The sequence below is a fragment of the Eretmochelys imbricata genome, chromosome 6, assembly GCF_965152235.1.
Source record: "Eretmochelys imbricata isolate rEreImb1 chromosome 6, rEreImb1.hap1, whole genome shotgun sequence".
In the NCBI taxonomy this organism is placed as follows: domain Eukaryota; kingdom Metazoa; phylum Chordata; order Testudines; family Cheloniidae; genus Eretmochelys; species Eretmochelys imbricata.
This window is the reverse complement of record NC_135577.1, coordinates 42,293,570-42,308,534: the sequence shown is the minus strand read 5'-3', so window position 1 is coordinate 42,308,534 and position 14,965 is coordinate 42,293,570. Positions and strand designations below refer to the sequence as shown.

At 38.2% G+C, this 14,965-nt stretch overlaps 1 protein-coding gene across 1 annotated transcript in view; it reads right to left on the bottom strand.

Moving 5' to 3' along the window:
• Positions 1-14,965, bottom strand: part of DCDC1 (doublecortin domain containing 1) — a 411,407-nt gene that overhangs the window by 314,125 nt on the left and 82,317 nt on the right. Inside the window, 1 exon segment of the mRNA XM_077819961.1 lies at positions 8,017-8,110. Coding sequence (XP_077676087.1) covers positions 8,017-8,110 — 94 coding nt within the window.

Sequence of the window (14,965 nt, the reverse complement as noted above, 5' to 3'; positions counted from 1 at the left end):
ACAGAATGACAAGCACACGATTGCTGTACTTAAAGCAATCTTTCACAGCTGCTTTGCTTTTTCAGTGATCCCATTAAATTGACGGCATATGCCTGTGGGGTCTACACTGTTACCATACTGCTGAACAAGATGTTGATTTGTACAAAACAATCTGATAGAACTTGGCTTTATTAGGGGAAAACAGTTTGTAGGTTATTCTTTATTTTAAACTGAGTAAAATATAATTTATGAACTTGTCTCTCTGGGACTGTTACTGCACAACTGGTTATGTTAATTGTTTAGATATGGGTGCATTCCATTCTGAAACTCAATAGTTAGTAGGCATGAAAACTATGAAGTACCTTTAGTTTCTAAAATGCAGCACGAGTCATGTCTTTTCTTAAACTGAATGAAGTAGCTGTGCATTAAATATGCTGGCACATCTTCTGCTTGAGCAAGTGGACCGAAATGGTGTGAATTGTTAATGCCTTGCTGCTTTGGTTCACGGCTTGTGATTGATCATTTGTAACTATATCTACTCCTTGTTCCATGAAATCAAGTATGGAGTAATGGGTTCATCAGATTTTTGGGTTAAATTGAGAGTGAAGAGGTACTGTGTGTAGAAATAAGAGTTGCCATGTTCGGGGCTGGCCTTGTAACAGCATGGAATCTAAAGGCGATATTCAAAACCACTTCACTCATCATACGCTTACTGATTCTGAATAGGGTCCATTTGCAGGGGACATTTTGGTAGTTTTCCAATACACTTTATGCCTCTTTCGACTTCCACCACCCTGCACTTTTTTTAAAAAAAACAGCAGAGGGTATAACAGGTCAATGTACAAAATTAATGTATTTAAATAACTTGCTATATAAAAGTAAAAATAGTCTGGGACTGAAATATTCAACCCTCCTCTCATGTCAGTAATTGCTGATACCATCAAAATATCAAGTAATTCCAACTACCCTGAACTCAAAGAAGTGCTTGTTAGGTATTCAATACTATAACACATTATTTTTTAAAAATTCTATTGTATTGAATTAGGCCTCAAGGCAAAGAAAAAGAGCTACACAAGCCTTCAGTTAGCTTCTCAGTCTATTCCTGTGCAATGGCGACACATTTTGCTAGTCACTATCACATGACTTGTGACTTTGCAAACAAGTAGCACATGGGACCACTGTAAATAAAAGCCAACAGCAACCAAAAGTGACAACTTATAATGGCCTGCAAGAGAGTAATCGTGTTACAGTATCTTCTGATAACATGGAAGATAATGTGTCTTTACCAACCTTCCTACAAGGCTCACCATTTTTAATTGTTACAAAAGCCTCACTACACTTTGTGTATCATCTAACCATCCCTGATTACTTATATCGATTTAAAGTGAAACATGATCACCAGCTTCAGTAGCTCTATAACAATTAGTAAAAGCTACCTAACTTAACATAGCATGTACCAGTTTACCTTTGAATAAATGAATCACTATAATTACATACTTACAATTTTTTACCTGTTATTGTGAATACTTATATCACGGTAGTACTTAAAAAGATGTTAATGTTAAAGACAACCAAGTTAAAAAACAGCCTTAAACTCATACCTTTTAAAGCACAAAATTCAAGCACCAAAAATAATACATATAAAATTATTATAGTAGTTATATTCTCATTTAAAAGTTAAGATATTAAAAAGATTTAAATCAAAATGTTGGAAGATGTTTTGTATTGTATTCATAACTGAATCTAACAATATCTGTTCTCATTTTTAAAGTGTCAATCTGTTTACAGCCCTCTCTTGTCCAAATTTGTCACACATCATTATAGTAAATGAAGTTGAGTGGAGTGTATTGCATATATGTAGTGTGTGTGATTATATAGATATATGTTAAAATACAGCAATAGATGTATGATGATGCAGTACATAGATGTTTAGTCTACTATCTATCTAAGATTGTTCAGATCTCTTATTTGATTAACATTTATTCTAACTGAAAATAACTACAATACAAACTTATAGCAGGCTAACCCCTGTAAAAGTTTTAATTTTCTTGAATGTTTCATACCCAACTTGTGCTGACTTCTCTGGCAGGCTACTGCAAGTAATCTTGACTGAGGAAGAAGCTGCTTTTTTCAGACCGCATTTTAAAAGAGCTGTCTTCCTTTTTTACCTAATAAATGACTTAACACATTTTTAGCACTGAAGAAACCTCCACTGGTTCAAAATTTTGATTCAGGCAAAGGCTCTAATGTTCAGATGCTTGTCTGATAGTTTTCTGAACTAGGTAAACCCATGACCTACTCTCCCTGTAAGCCTACTATTGTGTGAGAAGGATTCACCAGTCCTCTCCAGCAGCGGCAGCGCTCTCTGGGGGAGACCACACCCATGCTAGTCTTTTGAGGAGACTATAAAGCTCTCCCCAGCTGAAAAATAGGCTTGGGAAGTGTCAGGGAGGAAGCTAAGGAAGGGTTTGTGCCTTTCTTTCCCACCCTTCCATCACTCTGAATGAAGTTCTGCATTCCTCCCCAGGAACAGTTGGGATAGGTATGGAGCTCACTTCTGAATAACTTAGTTATGCAAAAAGAAAAGGAGGACTTGTGGCACCTTAGAGACTAACAACTTTATTTGAGCATAAGCTTTTGTGAGCATGAATGCATCCGATGAAGTGAGCTGTAGCTCACGAAAGCTCATGCTCAAATAAATTTGTTAGTCTCTAAGGTGCCACAAGTACTCCTTTTCTTTTTGCGAATACAGACTAACATGGCTGCTACTCTGAAACCTGTCATTAGTTATGCAGTTTTCCCTGTTGAGCTCTCCTAGACTACATAGTATTCTTAGAAGACTCATTTTATGTGAAATTATTGTCTTTCCAGGAGCAATGTACCCCACAAAACAGTACTACCTGGAAAAATCAGAGAACAGCAACAGCAGTAAGATAAGGTTCTGCCAAACTAAGGTAAGCAGTCCAGCATCAGAGATTAATCAAAACTCTGTGAACCTCAAAAAGCAATAATATTGAGATACCAGAAAATAAGTTTGCCAGGTATTTTAGGTTACAATATAAATCAAGAGTGCAGACACTACCAGAAATTAAGCTTTCTTTCTTTTTTTTTCTCTCTCTCTCTTTCTTTCACTATCATTTAAATGCATCAAACCAAAATGCTCTTAGAATGTCAAAACTATCCTTTAAAAGTTCATAAAATGTCAACAGCAGTCTCTTCATTTAACTCATCCAATAGAAGTTTTCTCATTTTCCTTTCCTGAAGGTGGCACTGTTGTTGGTAATGTGTATAAGTGGATTCCAGTATTCTTAAATACATAATTAAAAAAAAAAGGGGGGGGGGAGAGGGAGCCTAAAAAAAGTTCAGATTCTAGCACTTAGAGGTCAGCCTGGTGTATCAGCTATAAATGTGATGTCAGATTACAATATTTTTCAAAACTATGTAATATGACATATTTCTGGTACCTATGTTATAAAAAAAAAGCTTTAGAAGGTCTTGTACAGATACTGTCTATTATAAGTTTTTATTACTACACATTCTGCTGACAATTTATTGTCATACCAAATAGGCCTAATTCTCTATGTCATTGTAGACATTTTGAAAGTGAGTAAAATGCTACCTTTCCGATTTAGTCACATTTTCCACCTACTTTGAGTAGTAGAAAATCAGACCCAGTCATTTTTTCAATGCATCACCAATATACAAGTCTCCAATACTAAACTTTTTGCAGATCACCTATGGCAGTTTAAGAGATAAAATGATACGGTCAAAAGATTTCACTGTTGAGAAAAGATATCACATCATGATTAGTTCAACAAACACATAGCTAATGTAGAAAGCAGAGTTCCCCTCCCCCCAAAAAAAGCTATGGAGTCCAGTAGACTTTCATTGAATTAGCAGCCTAATTTCATATGTATCAAGCCTTTTAAAACATACTATATAGCAGAAAATGTACTCAGGTACAATAGCAGCCAACCTCTTGATGTTGTTAGACATGGTACAGTGTAATCCTCCATCCCCAACTGTGCCAAGTTTACACACACTGCAGCTGAGGATGGAGAGGGAAAAAGTGGTTCTAAGCCACTTTCCTGCACTGCCAAACCTGGGGCCAGCCAAGGCCTGAAATGGCCCCTGGTGGAACTTAGGTCCAGGGCTGTGTCACCTCTTGTGTCTGCTGCACCAGCCAAAAATCTGCCAGAACAGTGTGAGCTCTGGCCCATTCTTCCCCTCCCTGCTCCTGGCATACCCTCTGCACAGAGCAGGGGACTTGGGGATGTGTGGAGCTGGCTACACTGGCTTTGCACACCCAAGAATATCTCTGTGTATAGGGAATTTGGGGGGCAAACCTCAGCTGCACCTTCAGGTCAGTTTTCCAGCTGCTCAATGCAGCTGACAGGGATTGAGGATTGAGCCCACAGTCTTATTTTTAAATGTAAATGTTGTTGTATGTCCTAGCTTTTTTTTTATATTTGCACAGTCAGCAGAACCCTATTTCCATTTTACCATACCATCCAAAGCTACTCTGCATTAGTTAACAAGCTGTCCAGGGTCACTGCAGGTTCGCAATGTCTCTTAAAAAGAGACTTCTTCCTCAGCCAGCAGTGTCCCATAGAAGTCAACATTATTTGTGCTGAAAAAGCTAAGAACATAAAAGTTTCTACAGACTTTAGGCTGCTCAAACTTTTTAATGTAATTATTTTAGATGAAATACTAAACAAAGTAATAAGAAAAATGAAAGATTACATTGATATTGTGGACTAAGTTTCTATAAGGTATACTGTACTGTACATCTATTTTGGAATTGTATTACAGATATGTAGTCACACATCCACAAACATACTATATTGCATATAACAACTTTTACTGTGTTGTTGTTTGAGAAGGGCTGATAATGCAATGAAATTCTAAATATGTAAATGGAACAATATTATTAATTTGATACAAAATATATTTTAGAATTTTTCTGTGTTCTTTTAATGATATTTTGAAATATAATAAAACGTAAATAATAATAATATTGTATATATAACTCTAGAGTTTTCAATATGTTGCTGTCCCATGGCATAGGCATGCTTTTGTGCTGCCCTTGGTAGCCACTATCTCATAATCCAGTGAAATGACTAAGAGACCAAAGCCCAAAGAAGTCAACAGAAATAATCCGGTTGACCTCAATGGGCTTTGGTATGGGGCCAATAAAAATACTGAAGGAAGGACAGGTTCCAGTTTTACAGGAAAATACCAAGGAACTAAAGTGTCAAAACACTTTTCACCAGACCGCCAAGCCATCTCCTCTGGCCTAGTAAAGTATCCAAATTTTAAAATATTTGAACCATTTCTTTTCTCCACATGAAATGACTTGTTAGACCAGAATTTTCTTTGGCAGGCAGAAGAAAAAAGGGCTTGGAAATGGACTTTTAAATATAACTATAAATCAATGCTGTATTATAATTAGATGCAGAATTAGAAATCGTTTAATAACTTCCATTATTTGTCTGTGAAGTCACCATATTTGTCAGCAGCCAGGATGATATGCTCAAAATGAAACTCATTTAGATAAAATTAAAAAAAATGTATGTTAACGGAACATTAACATTGAGAGGTTAATTCGCTCAAAAGTCAGAAAATGCCAGAGTTCAGCTTGCACATGCAACCTTAGCTTATGCTCCTTATATGTATGCATTGCAAAAGACTATTTAATTACATGTTCACATATTATTTGTCAAATAATACAGTTATTAAAGGGAAGCTGGTAGCAATCCCTATATATTTAGATTGCCTAACACTTTCCGCTATAAAACATTCTTGTAACCTTTTCTTTGAGAAGCTTCAACACCGCATTATTTGCGGCAAACCTTTGATAGTCAGGTCAGGGCAATGCCCTGGGGCTATTCTTTGTCCCATAAAATTCCATTTCTGAGATTCATAATTTTTAAGTACAGAGAGGGCTATTATAATCATCTAGTCTGATATAAACTGTTCAAATCATCACCACTTCCCATCTCTTGCTTGCGTTCCTCAGGAAAATTTTGGCAGCATGGCAAAATAATAATTTAACATGAATAGTCTGAGGTTGGACTGATGCCACTACAAAAGTAGCAGCAGCACTACAAGCTGTTGTGGAAACCTGGAATTTGTGGAGTAGCTGTAGCGGAGGAGTGCTGGAGGAAAAAGAATGTGGATGGGCTCCCTTGTCCTGGAAGAATAACATATCCCCAGGATCGAATGCCATCCTCTGGCAGCACCACAATGGGGCAGGAACCCCTCCTCCGTATCTCCTGAGGGCAGAAATAGAGAAGACTAAGCCAGGCTCCTCCTGCACCAGCCACCTCCCAGACCCACTCTGGGATAATAGCCTTTTGCTACTGCCAGCTAATGTAGTTAGACCTGATCTCAACTAGAAGCAGTCAGTGACAAAATGCTGACTCAAACTATGATGAAGCATACTGGGGCGTGGTTAGTGCTTCTCATAAAAGAACTAGTTTTTACTTTTTTTCTTTAAAAAAAACTACAAAAACTTTATATTAAAATAATATTATTTAGGTTGCAAACTCAAGCATTTGTGTGTCCATACTGTGCACCCCTAAGTGGGGCAGGGATCCTGTGGACAAAACAGTATGTGATCATGTCATTAACGACTGAATCATAATGTATATGTACAAGGGGCAGAATTAAGTTTGTATGAACAGCCATAAATCAGGCAATCCCAACTTGATTTTACCTATGTTATTCTAGCTTCTTTTTAAAAAATATTATACAATCTGAATTTTCAAGAACCGTTTAGGGAGTAGACCTGAGCAGTTCAGATTCATTCAAGGGACAAACAATTTTGTAGTTAGAGGAGGAGTTGTGCGACCGCATGAGGTATAGACTGCCTTGCTGATGCCAAGAACCCCTGAGGGTACACAGAAGAAACTATTTCCTATCACTCCATTTTAATGCTGTCAAGTTAACAGTTAATAAATGTGAGAATCATATGAGGTTCTAATCTATAAAAGTGGCTCTGTAAATATTCTCATCAGTTATATATTTATTATTTCTCACTTCCATATCAAACATACTTAGTTTACTATTAAAAATATGGTTTTCCTAACTGCTAGCCCTGCAATCCCATCTTGGAATATGAAGACAAGTTGAGTTCTTTCTGGCTTGTAAATAATCACCTTTTCAAGCATCGCTTTTAAAAATTGGAACTTTCACATTCTCTTACTGTGTTTTTGTTTATAATTAATATATTATTTATATAGGGCTCAGTCTTGAACTCTCCTGAGTGCCCATGCAAAGGAATTAGGAGGCATAGAGAAACAGGGGAAACTGTTGGGGAAACAGTTACTACCACATACACACCAATCTGAGCATTAGAGCCAGTCTGGTGTTGCCAGCTCTTGTGATTCTATTGTGAGCAATTGCAGGCAATTTACTGCACACAATAAATTTGTTGCAAGCAATATTTGGAGTTTTTCTTAAAGTCCAGCTGCTGGAGTCATGTGATTACATAAGAATCTCAGCTTTCTTAAAAAAAAAAAGTTACAGCCTTTCTGGTTGCAGAGAAAAACTTGAGAATATAAATCATAAAGACCCAGAAATTAGAAGGCAAATAAAAAAATCCAAATGTATTTTTAAAAATTTCATTATTTTTAAGCCAATCTCAAGTTTTTGGGGCAATGTTGACAGTACTGTATCATAGAGGACTAGTGCATGTTACTTACTTCTCCCAGGAGCTGAAGGAAAGCAGGAACAAGTTTATGACTCTAGCTAGATTGTAAAACTGCACTTCAGCACACAGTGCTGTAGGTACTAGTAACACTTTACAAATATATTTTAGAACAGTTCCTGGCCTAGAAATTGACAATACCAAAAAAAAAAAAAAAAAAAAGAAGAGCAAAGGTGTTAGCAGACACAATCATTCTCTATCAATAATGGAAGGCTGGGTAAAATAAATTGGATACAACAGAAAATAAATTATGAAAACAAAATACTAAAGATCATGGCAATGGTTGTACCAATGTATTTATTTTCTAGAGTATTATTTCTACTTACCACTGCTGAGATCTTCCATTTTTGCTCCATGAATGTTGTACAGATGTTTTGCTGGTGAAGTAAGATTCATTCTTATTGTGCAAGCATCTAAAAACTTCACAAAAACAAAACTGTCTCACTAAAGATGGTTCAAGACGAAATCCTATTTAATGCAACAAAAACCTGCAGATCCAGTCTTAATCACTTACAAACCTCATACTTATATGAATTAAATAAAAGCCTGAACACAGTGGTAAATTCATGGTATAAAGCTGTTGGACCTCTGATTCTTTCACTGACCTAGACACATGGACAGACTAAGTACACATTACTTAGTACTGACTCTAAATCCAGTAGAATGCAAATTTACAACAAGAAAGAAACTGAGCATTCTATATTGTTTCTCAGAAAATCCAATTCTATCGAAGCAGGAAAAAAGGTGAAATCCTCAAAAAAATCTAGTGTGATAAATAATTTTCACAAAATGTGAAATAAGATGAAATACTGAAAAATAACAAAAAGGCATAGATAAATAGATATAAATAGATATTGGATAGGACTATCAACTAAAGCAATCATTACAATTGTTTTAAAGGACAAAGTAATTAGGGCTTCAGATTTGTCACAGCATTTTTTATCAAAAATCACAAAGCAGTCATGGTAAATTTAGTAGAAGTTATGAGTTACAAGATTTACTGTGACCTCTCCATGATTTATGATAAAAAAAAATGCTGTGACAAATGAAATTCAACTATTCCTCATAGGCCAGCATCCTTTTCCTCCTCTGCTGCTGCCTCCTCCTCCTCATCCTGCCAAGGGGGCACCGACCACCTGCAGTGCCACACTCTGCCCCGGCACTGCAACCTTACTCTCGGCACAGTGAGGAGGAGAGGCCTTGGAGGGCAGGGAAGGGAGTTGGAGAGCAAACCCAACCCACTCTCACCCTGCAGCAGTGACTCCTGTCCTGAGGGGCTGGGCCTGGCTCCCAGCTTGCCCTGCACTCACCCCCAACAGCAGCAGCTTCTGCAGCTATTCTGGAAGTTGCAACCTGGCACACAAAGTCACAGCGCTGTCCAGGTTTGGCTCAACCACCCTTGATGGAAGGGTGGTCAGGGTAAACTCAAGCAGCATGCTACCCCACACACCAGGTTACAATGCCACTCACTGAAATTTGGACTGGCTGCCACCCTGTCATGATAGAGGGGTGGCTGAACGAAACCTGAGCAGCGCTGTGAATCTGTGCACCAGGTCACAATGCTGGGGCCCAGTCCCACAGGACAGGAGCCACAGCTGCAGGATGAATTTATTAAACTCACATAGACACAAGTCACCGACAAACAGGAAAATTATCATGTCCATGGCATTTTTCCTTACGATGACAAACCTGCAGCCCTAAAGATAATTTATAATTAAGATACTACTGTTCATAAGAAAACCTAAGGGCTTGATCCTTAGCGTTTCATCTCCCCCAATCCTGAAGGCAGCCCTTATTGTCGATTGCTCTAACTTATGCAGGTGACACCTCTCTTGGCCCTCATGTCCTCAACCCATCTCAAAACTCCCCCTACATGGAAGGGAAAGCATATGGCATAAAGCTGGCTATGCAGGCTTTACAGCACCAGAAATTCCCCCTTTTGTCAAGGGAATCATCAGTTGCTCCTTTATGGCAGCTGTAAGTCACCTTTACATCATTCCAGTGGTGCAAAGGAGACTTAACCTGGACTGAGGATCTGGCCCTAAATATTTTATCTTTCATAAAAAACAATTTGTGATATCATCATCAATCATTTGTATTACTTGAGGGCCAGGAGGCCCCAAAGAAGACTGAGGCCTCTTTGAGTATGTCTACACTGCAATTTAAAACCTGTGGTTGGCCTATGCCAGCTGATTCCGGCTCGGGCTCCAGGGCTGACAAATCGTTGTGTAGACGTTTGGCCTTGGGCTAGAGCCCGAGCTCTGGGACACCATGTGGGTGAAGGGTCCCAGAGCTTGGGCTCAGGCTCGTGCCCAACATCTACACAGCAATTTTTAGCCCTGCAGCCCGAGCCCCACAAGCCTGAGTCAGCTGACCTGGGCCAGCCAGAGTGCTTTTATCCCCGTGTAGACATACTGTCAGTGGTAGGTGCAGTACGTACACACATTACAAGACATTCTTCCACAAAGAGCTCACGATTTCAATAAAGAGTGCAAGGAAATATTATCATTCCTTAGTTACCTAAGCTACACAAAAGATATTTGCCCTGTGTAAAAGCATTGGGTGGGTAGGCAGAGATCTTGGATCACACTAGAGGTAAAACACAATGTGGCAATATCTTAAGAAGACTGAAGTGACTGAAGCAAATGGCTCCCTTTGGGTGATGGAAGGGTTTTGACACACCAGCAGAGATGAAAACACCCCTGTGGTATTTGCTGCTGACGTGAAGCCGTGGGGGCTGGCCTGCCTCTAATACTTTCTAAAATCATAATTCAAAGCTCTCAATATATGTTAAACTCTAGAAATGTAACCATTGTTTCATTTCATCTCCCATCCATAACTGAACAAAGAGGTTGTTTTTGTGTTAATTAATGTAGGTCATTAGTACTCGGAAATTGTTTACTCTTTGGATATAATGTCCTGATAGTAAAGGTAGAAGTTGTGACTGCAGTACAAACTCTATTATCCAAATGCTTTGGAAGACCCTGGGGAAGTTTGGACAATTAGGTTGCACGTAATCAAGAATATTTTAAATTCAAATGAATAGAGATTGAGGGACCGTTTCAGAAAAAGGTCAGTTTTGGAAAATCAAAGCTGTACTATAGCATTTGCGTATACTTCTATGTGATTAATATTCAGTGATTCCTTCCATTTCTTTCTAGTTTTTGTATATATTGGAAATAAATTGATATTGTTAAAAGAAAAGTGAACAAAATAAAAATATTGCAGCAGTCTAGATTATGTAAAATACCTATTACATTTTCAACATCCTGCTATAATTTCATACTGAAGCAATGGAATATTGTGACAGGGTGTACCAGGCCTTCTTTGCCCCCCATCGGAGGCATTGCTACACTGACAAACCCACACAAGGAAAAGCATCGCCTAGGAAAGACGGATAGTCAATTTAGATGTCCAAGCACTGCCTAGAGAAGCCTCATACTGTCAGGACCAACAAGCCTACGGCTAAAGTAATCCTTGTATGCATAAACATGGGAAACTTGACTAGGAGGAGAGAGGTTATATTACCTCTCTATTTGGCAATAGTGTGACCACTGCTGGAATACTGTGTCCAGTTCTGGTGTCCACAAACCAAGGAGGATGCTTATAAAGTGGAATGGGTTCATAGAAGAGCCATGAGAATGATTAAAGGAGTGGAAAACATGCCTTATAGTGATTGAATTTCTTAAGTCCATCTATTTAGCTTAACAAAAGGAAGGCTGAGGGGTGACTTGATTGCACTCTGTAAGTACCTACATGGGGAACAAATATTTGATAATGGACTCTTCAGTCTACAAGGCAAAAAGTATAACAAAATTTAATGGTTGGAAGTTGAAGCTAGCCAAATTCAGAATGGAAATAAAATGTATATTTTTAACAATGAGGGTAATTAACCATTGGAATAATTTACCCAAGCTTGTGACGGATTCTCCATTACTGGCAATTTTTAAAATCAAGATTGGATTTTTTTAAAGATAAGTTCTAGTCCAAAAAGTAATTATTCTGGGGAAGTTCTATAGTCTATGTTATATAGAAGGTAAGAGTAGGTTATCACAACGGTCCACTCTGGCCTTGCAATCTATGATCCTCCAGCGGATAGAGAGGCAGTGGCCAATCAGACCCCACTAGGTAAGATAAGAAGGCTTGTCTGCTTCTTCTGAGAGAGAATGCTGAGTGACGCTGGGACAGGAGAAATAAACCCTGGCTCTAACCAAAACACCCAGACCCAGGTTGGAGCCTAACAATCAGACTGCATCTTCAGTAATAATTTGTGACAAACTGTTTATTTCGTTGTGGAGTTTAAAATCCCAGACAGGCATTTTTTAGTTGAATTTCAGTTAATTATTACAGGACTAGAAAGTGGTTCACTGCACAAGACACCTTGCTTATGATGAGTTCTGAAAGATATACAATCTCTTATCCTTGAACCTTCAGATAAAAGCCTTCCTTTGTCCTAAAAGCAAAAATCATGTGAAATTAAGAGTTCCATGTGTTTCAGGAACGGTTCTTGGAATCAGCAGCTTCATCATCATGTATGTGGCTTTTTATGGATACTGACATGGATTCCAAGAAGAAAGTCTATAATCAGCTAAAAAGATTTTTATTAAACCAGATTCCGCTTTGTGAAGACGACCAATTCTTAGATTTATTTTCATTTTGTTTTTTCTTGTTATCTCTGCAGTGCCCTCTCATGGCCTTATCACATCACAACTTGCCCAGCCTTGGCTCTCCACTGGTAGTTTGCTGCCTCTTGAGTGGTAGTGGCACTTTAGCCCTCTGGCCAAGATACATATAAGTCCTACCCCTTCTGGAGCGTTACAATCCAAATGAAATTAGAAACAAAAAACACAGGATTGTCCGATGACCTTCTGTAGGACCCCACCCTTTTATTCAGGTCTTGTCTTCAACAGTCCATACGTCAGCCAGTTACCTACGGTTGGGCCACCCCTTAGAGCAGGAGGATCATCCAACCAGCAAACTAGCTTAGTCTCTGGGCTTCAGCCAGACTTCTCTCACATCAGGAGAAACAGCACTCTGCTGTTCTTCCTAGACTGGGCTAGATCTTCTCCTTTTAGCTCCCCTATCTATGTCTCACATCTGCTGCATGTATAGAAAGGAGGGATAAATTGGATCCAAAGGCTTTCATTAAACCTCTCATTGCCAGTATGGGGGCCTATCTGCCTCATCACATGTCACTATTGTTTCCAAAAATCACAGCATCTAAACCATTACTAGAATGCTCCAGATTTGTTTGACCTAAAGATCTGAGAACTGAATATTAAAAATGTCTCCAAATTTTTCTCATTTTCATAAACTTTTCTGAACGTTGCCTGAAAGTGTGATAGGCTAATCAAGGCATTTAGTATCGACAAGATCTTGACTGTCTGAATCTTATTGCCTGCCTACAAAATAGTAGCTATTGACAGATGGAAACTGTGCTTTTCTTTGAAATGTGTAACCTAAAGGAGTTCTCATGGAACTCCTGGTCTTCAAGATACCAGCTGCTACTACATCAAAGATCTTGGCTGTCATAAATCTTGTTCATCTTTGTTTAATGCTAGCTAGGTTCTACCAATGACCTTGGCCATGCTCCAAGGATTTTGTGCTCCTCCAGCAATGCACAGAGGGCAAAAAAGACATGTTCAGAATTCCTGAGCAATCCTGGGCCTAATTTAAGTTTTGTTGGAGGCTGAACATGCCCACAGGATTAGAGGAAAGAAAGGTGAAGAAATACCATTTGTGGCAGTGTCTTCAATTCAGTCCCCTTCCTTTAGGTCCTGTACGAAGCATATCTTGGCTTGACCTAAGGATCTATTCCAATGTATTTAAAGTGTCCTGGATTTGTAAGAATGGTATTTATAAGCCTATTAATCAAACAAGGCCTAAAAGTTTGGTTCCTTTACATACCATTATAACTGAGGCTCACGCACTATTGCTTCTGCATGTAAGGTCAAATCCTAAACTATACTTTCTCTGCATATCTGCATCTTCCTGCTGTTTTCTAGTCATTTCTCATAGCTTTTATAAAGATCCCATCCATGATTTGTATATCATGCTGGAACAGGTTTGTCATACCCAAATTCCTGTAATACAGTGGTATTTCTCCAAGCAACTGAGCCAACATCATGCATTCGGAAGACAATTCTATGGAATTGCTCTCCCTCACTATGCCAGAAACTAGTTACTTTTAACTTTACAAATAGTATAAATGGCAAAAAATAAACGTATAGTATTAAAAATCTTTTAAGATTTAATAATGTAAGGTGTTGAGCATCATATGAGTAAGACAATTCATTAAAAAATTACAATCTTTTGTAGTGTCCTTTTAAATATTATCAGTATGCAACACATACTTTATTAAGAATGCATGTTTTAATACCCAGTGTTCCTTTTCTCCAATCTGTACAGTAACCATAGTACTTAAGCATATGAACTATCTATAGTTCTGGAGTTGTGCAATAGTGTGCAGTGAATACAAATTTAATGAACACTAAAAAGGTGAATCACTCTAGGAATTGTGTGACATAAGCTGAAACGGTCACTGAAATGATGCCAGTGAAATTACATGTCATTCTCTGAAAGAAAATAGCACACAAGTTATTTTAAAGATGACAGAAATGGCAATACTTTGACCAGGTGAAATTCACTGTTCATGGAACTGTTGAAAAGAAACAAGAAGAGGAAATACTGAAGACATTATTCATCCATCATGCCCATTCCAGGTCATCCAGGTGACATTCCTTTTTCAAAGTGCCCATATAGAAAACCAGGGCTTGAAATAATGACTTTTTTTTTCTACCACTGTGGTAAAAATTGTAAAAAAAAAAAAAAAAAAAAAATTGTCCAGTTATATTAGTTCCATGTTCAACTGTAACAGTAAGCTACATGTCTTGCTCCAAGAGCAGAAACATTCTGCAACTCTTATCATGCACCAGACTTGTGTATGTCTACACTTCGAGCTTGAAGGTATAATTTCCAGCTCTAGGAGACATACCCATGGTAGCACTGATTGAGCTAGCTCGCTAAAAATAGTGTAGCCATGGCAGCGCGAATGACAGGTCTATTTTTACCATACTAATGATTAGAGCTAGCATGGGTATGCCTCCTCAAGCTGGAAATTATACCTTTGAGCTCAAAACGTAAACATACCCTTAGAAGCATATGTTTCTCTGCCAAATATAATGAAATGGAAGAAATAACGAAAACACATAATCCACAAAGCTTTGTGTTTCCTTGCTTTTTCTTTCCTTCTTTCATTCCCCAGTGCAAGTTAGA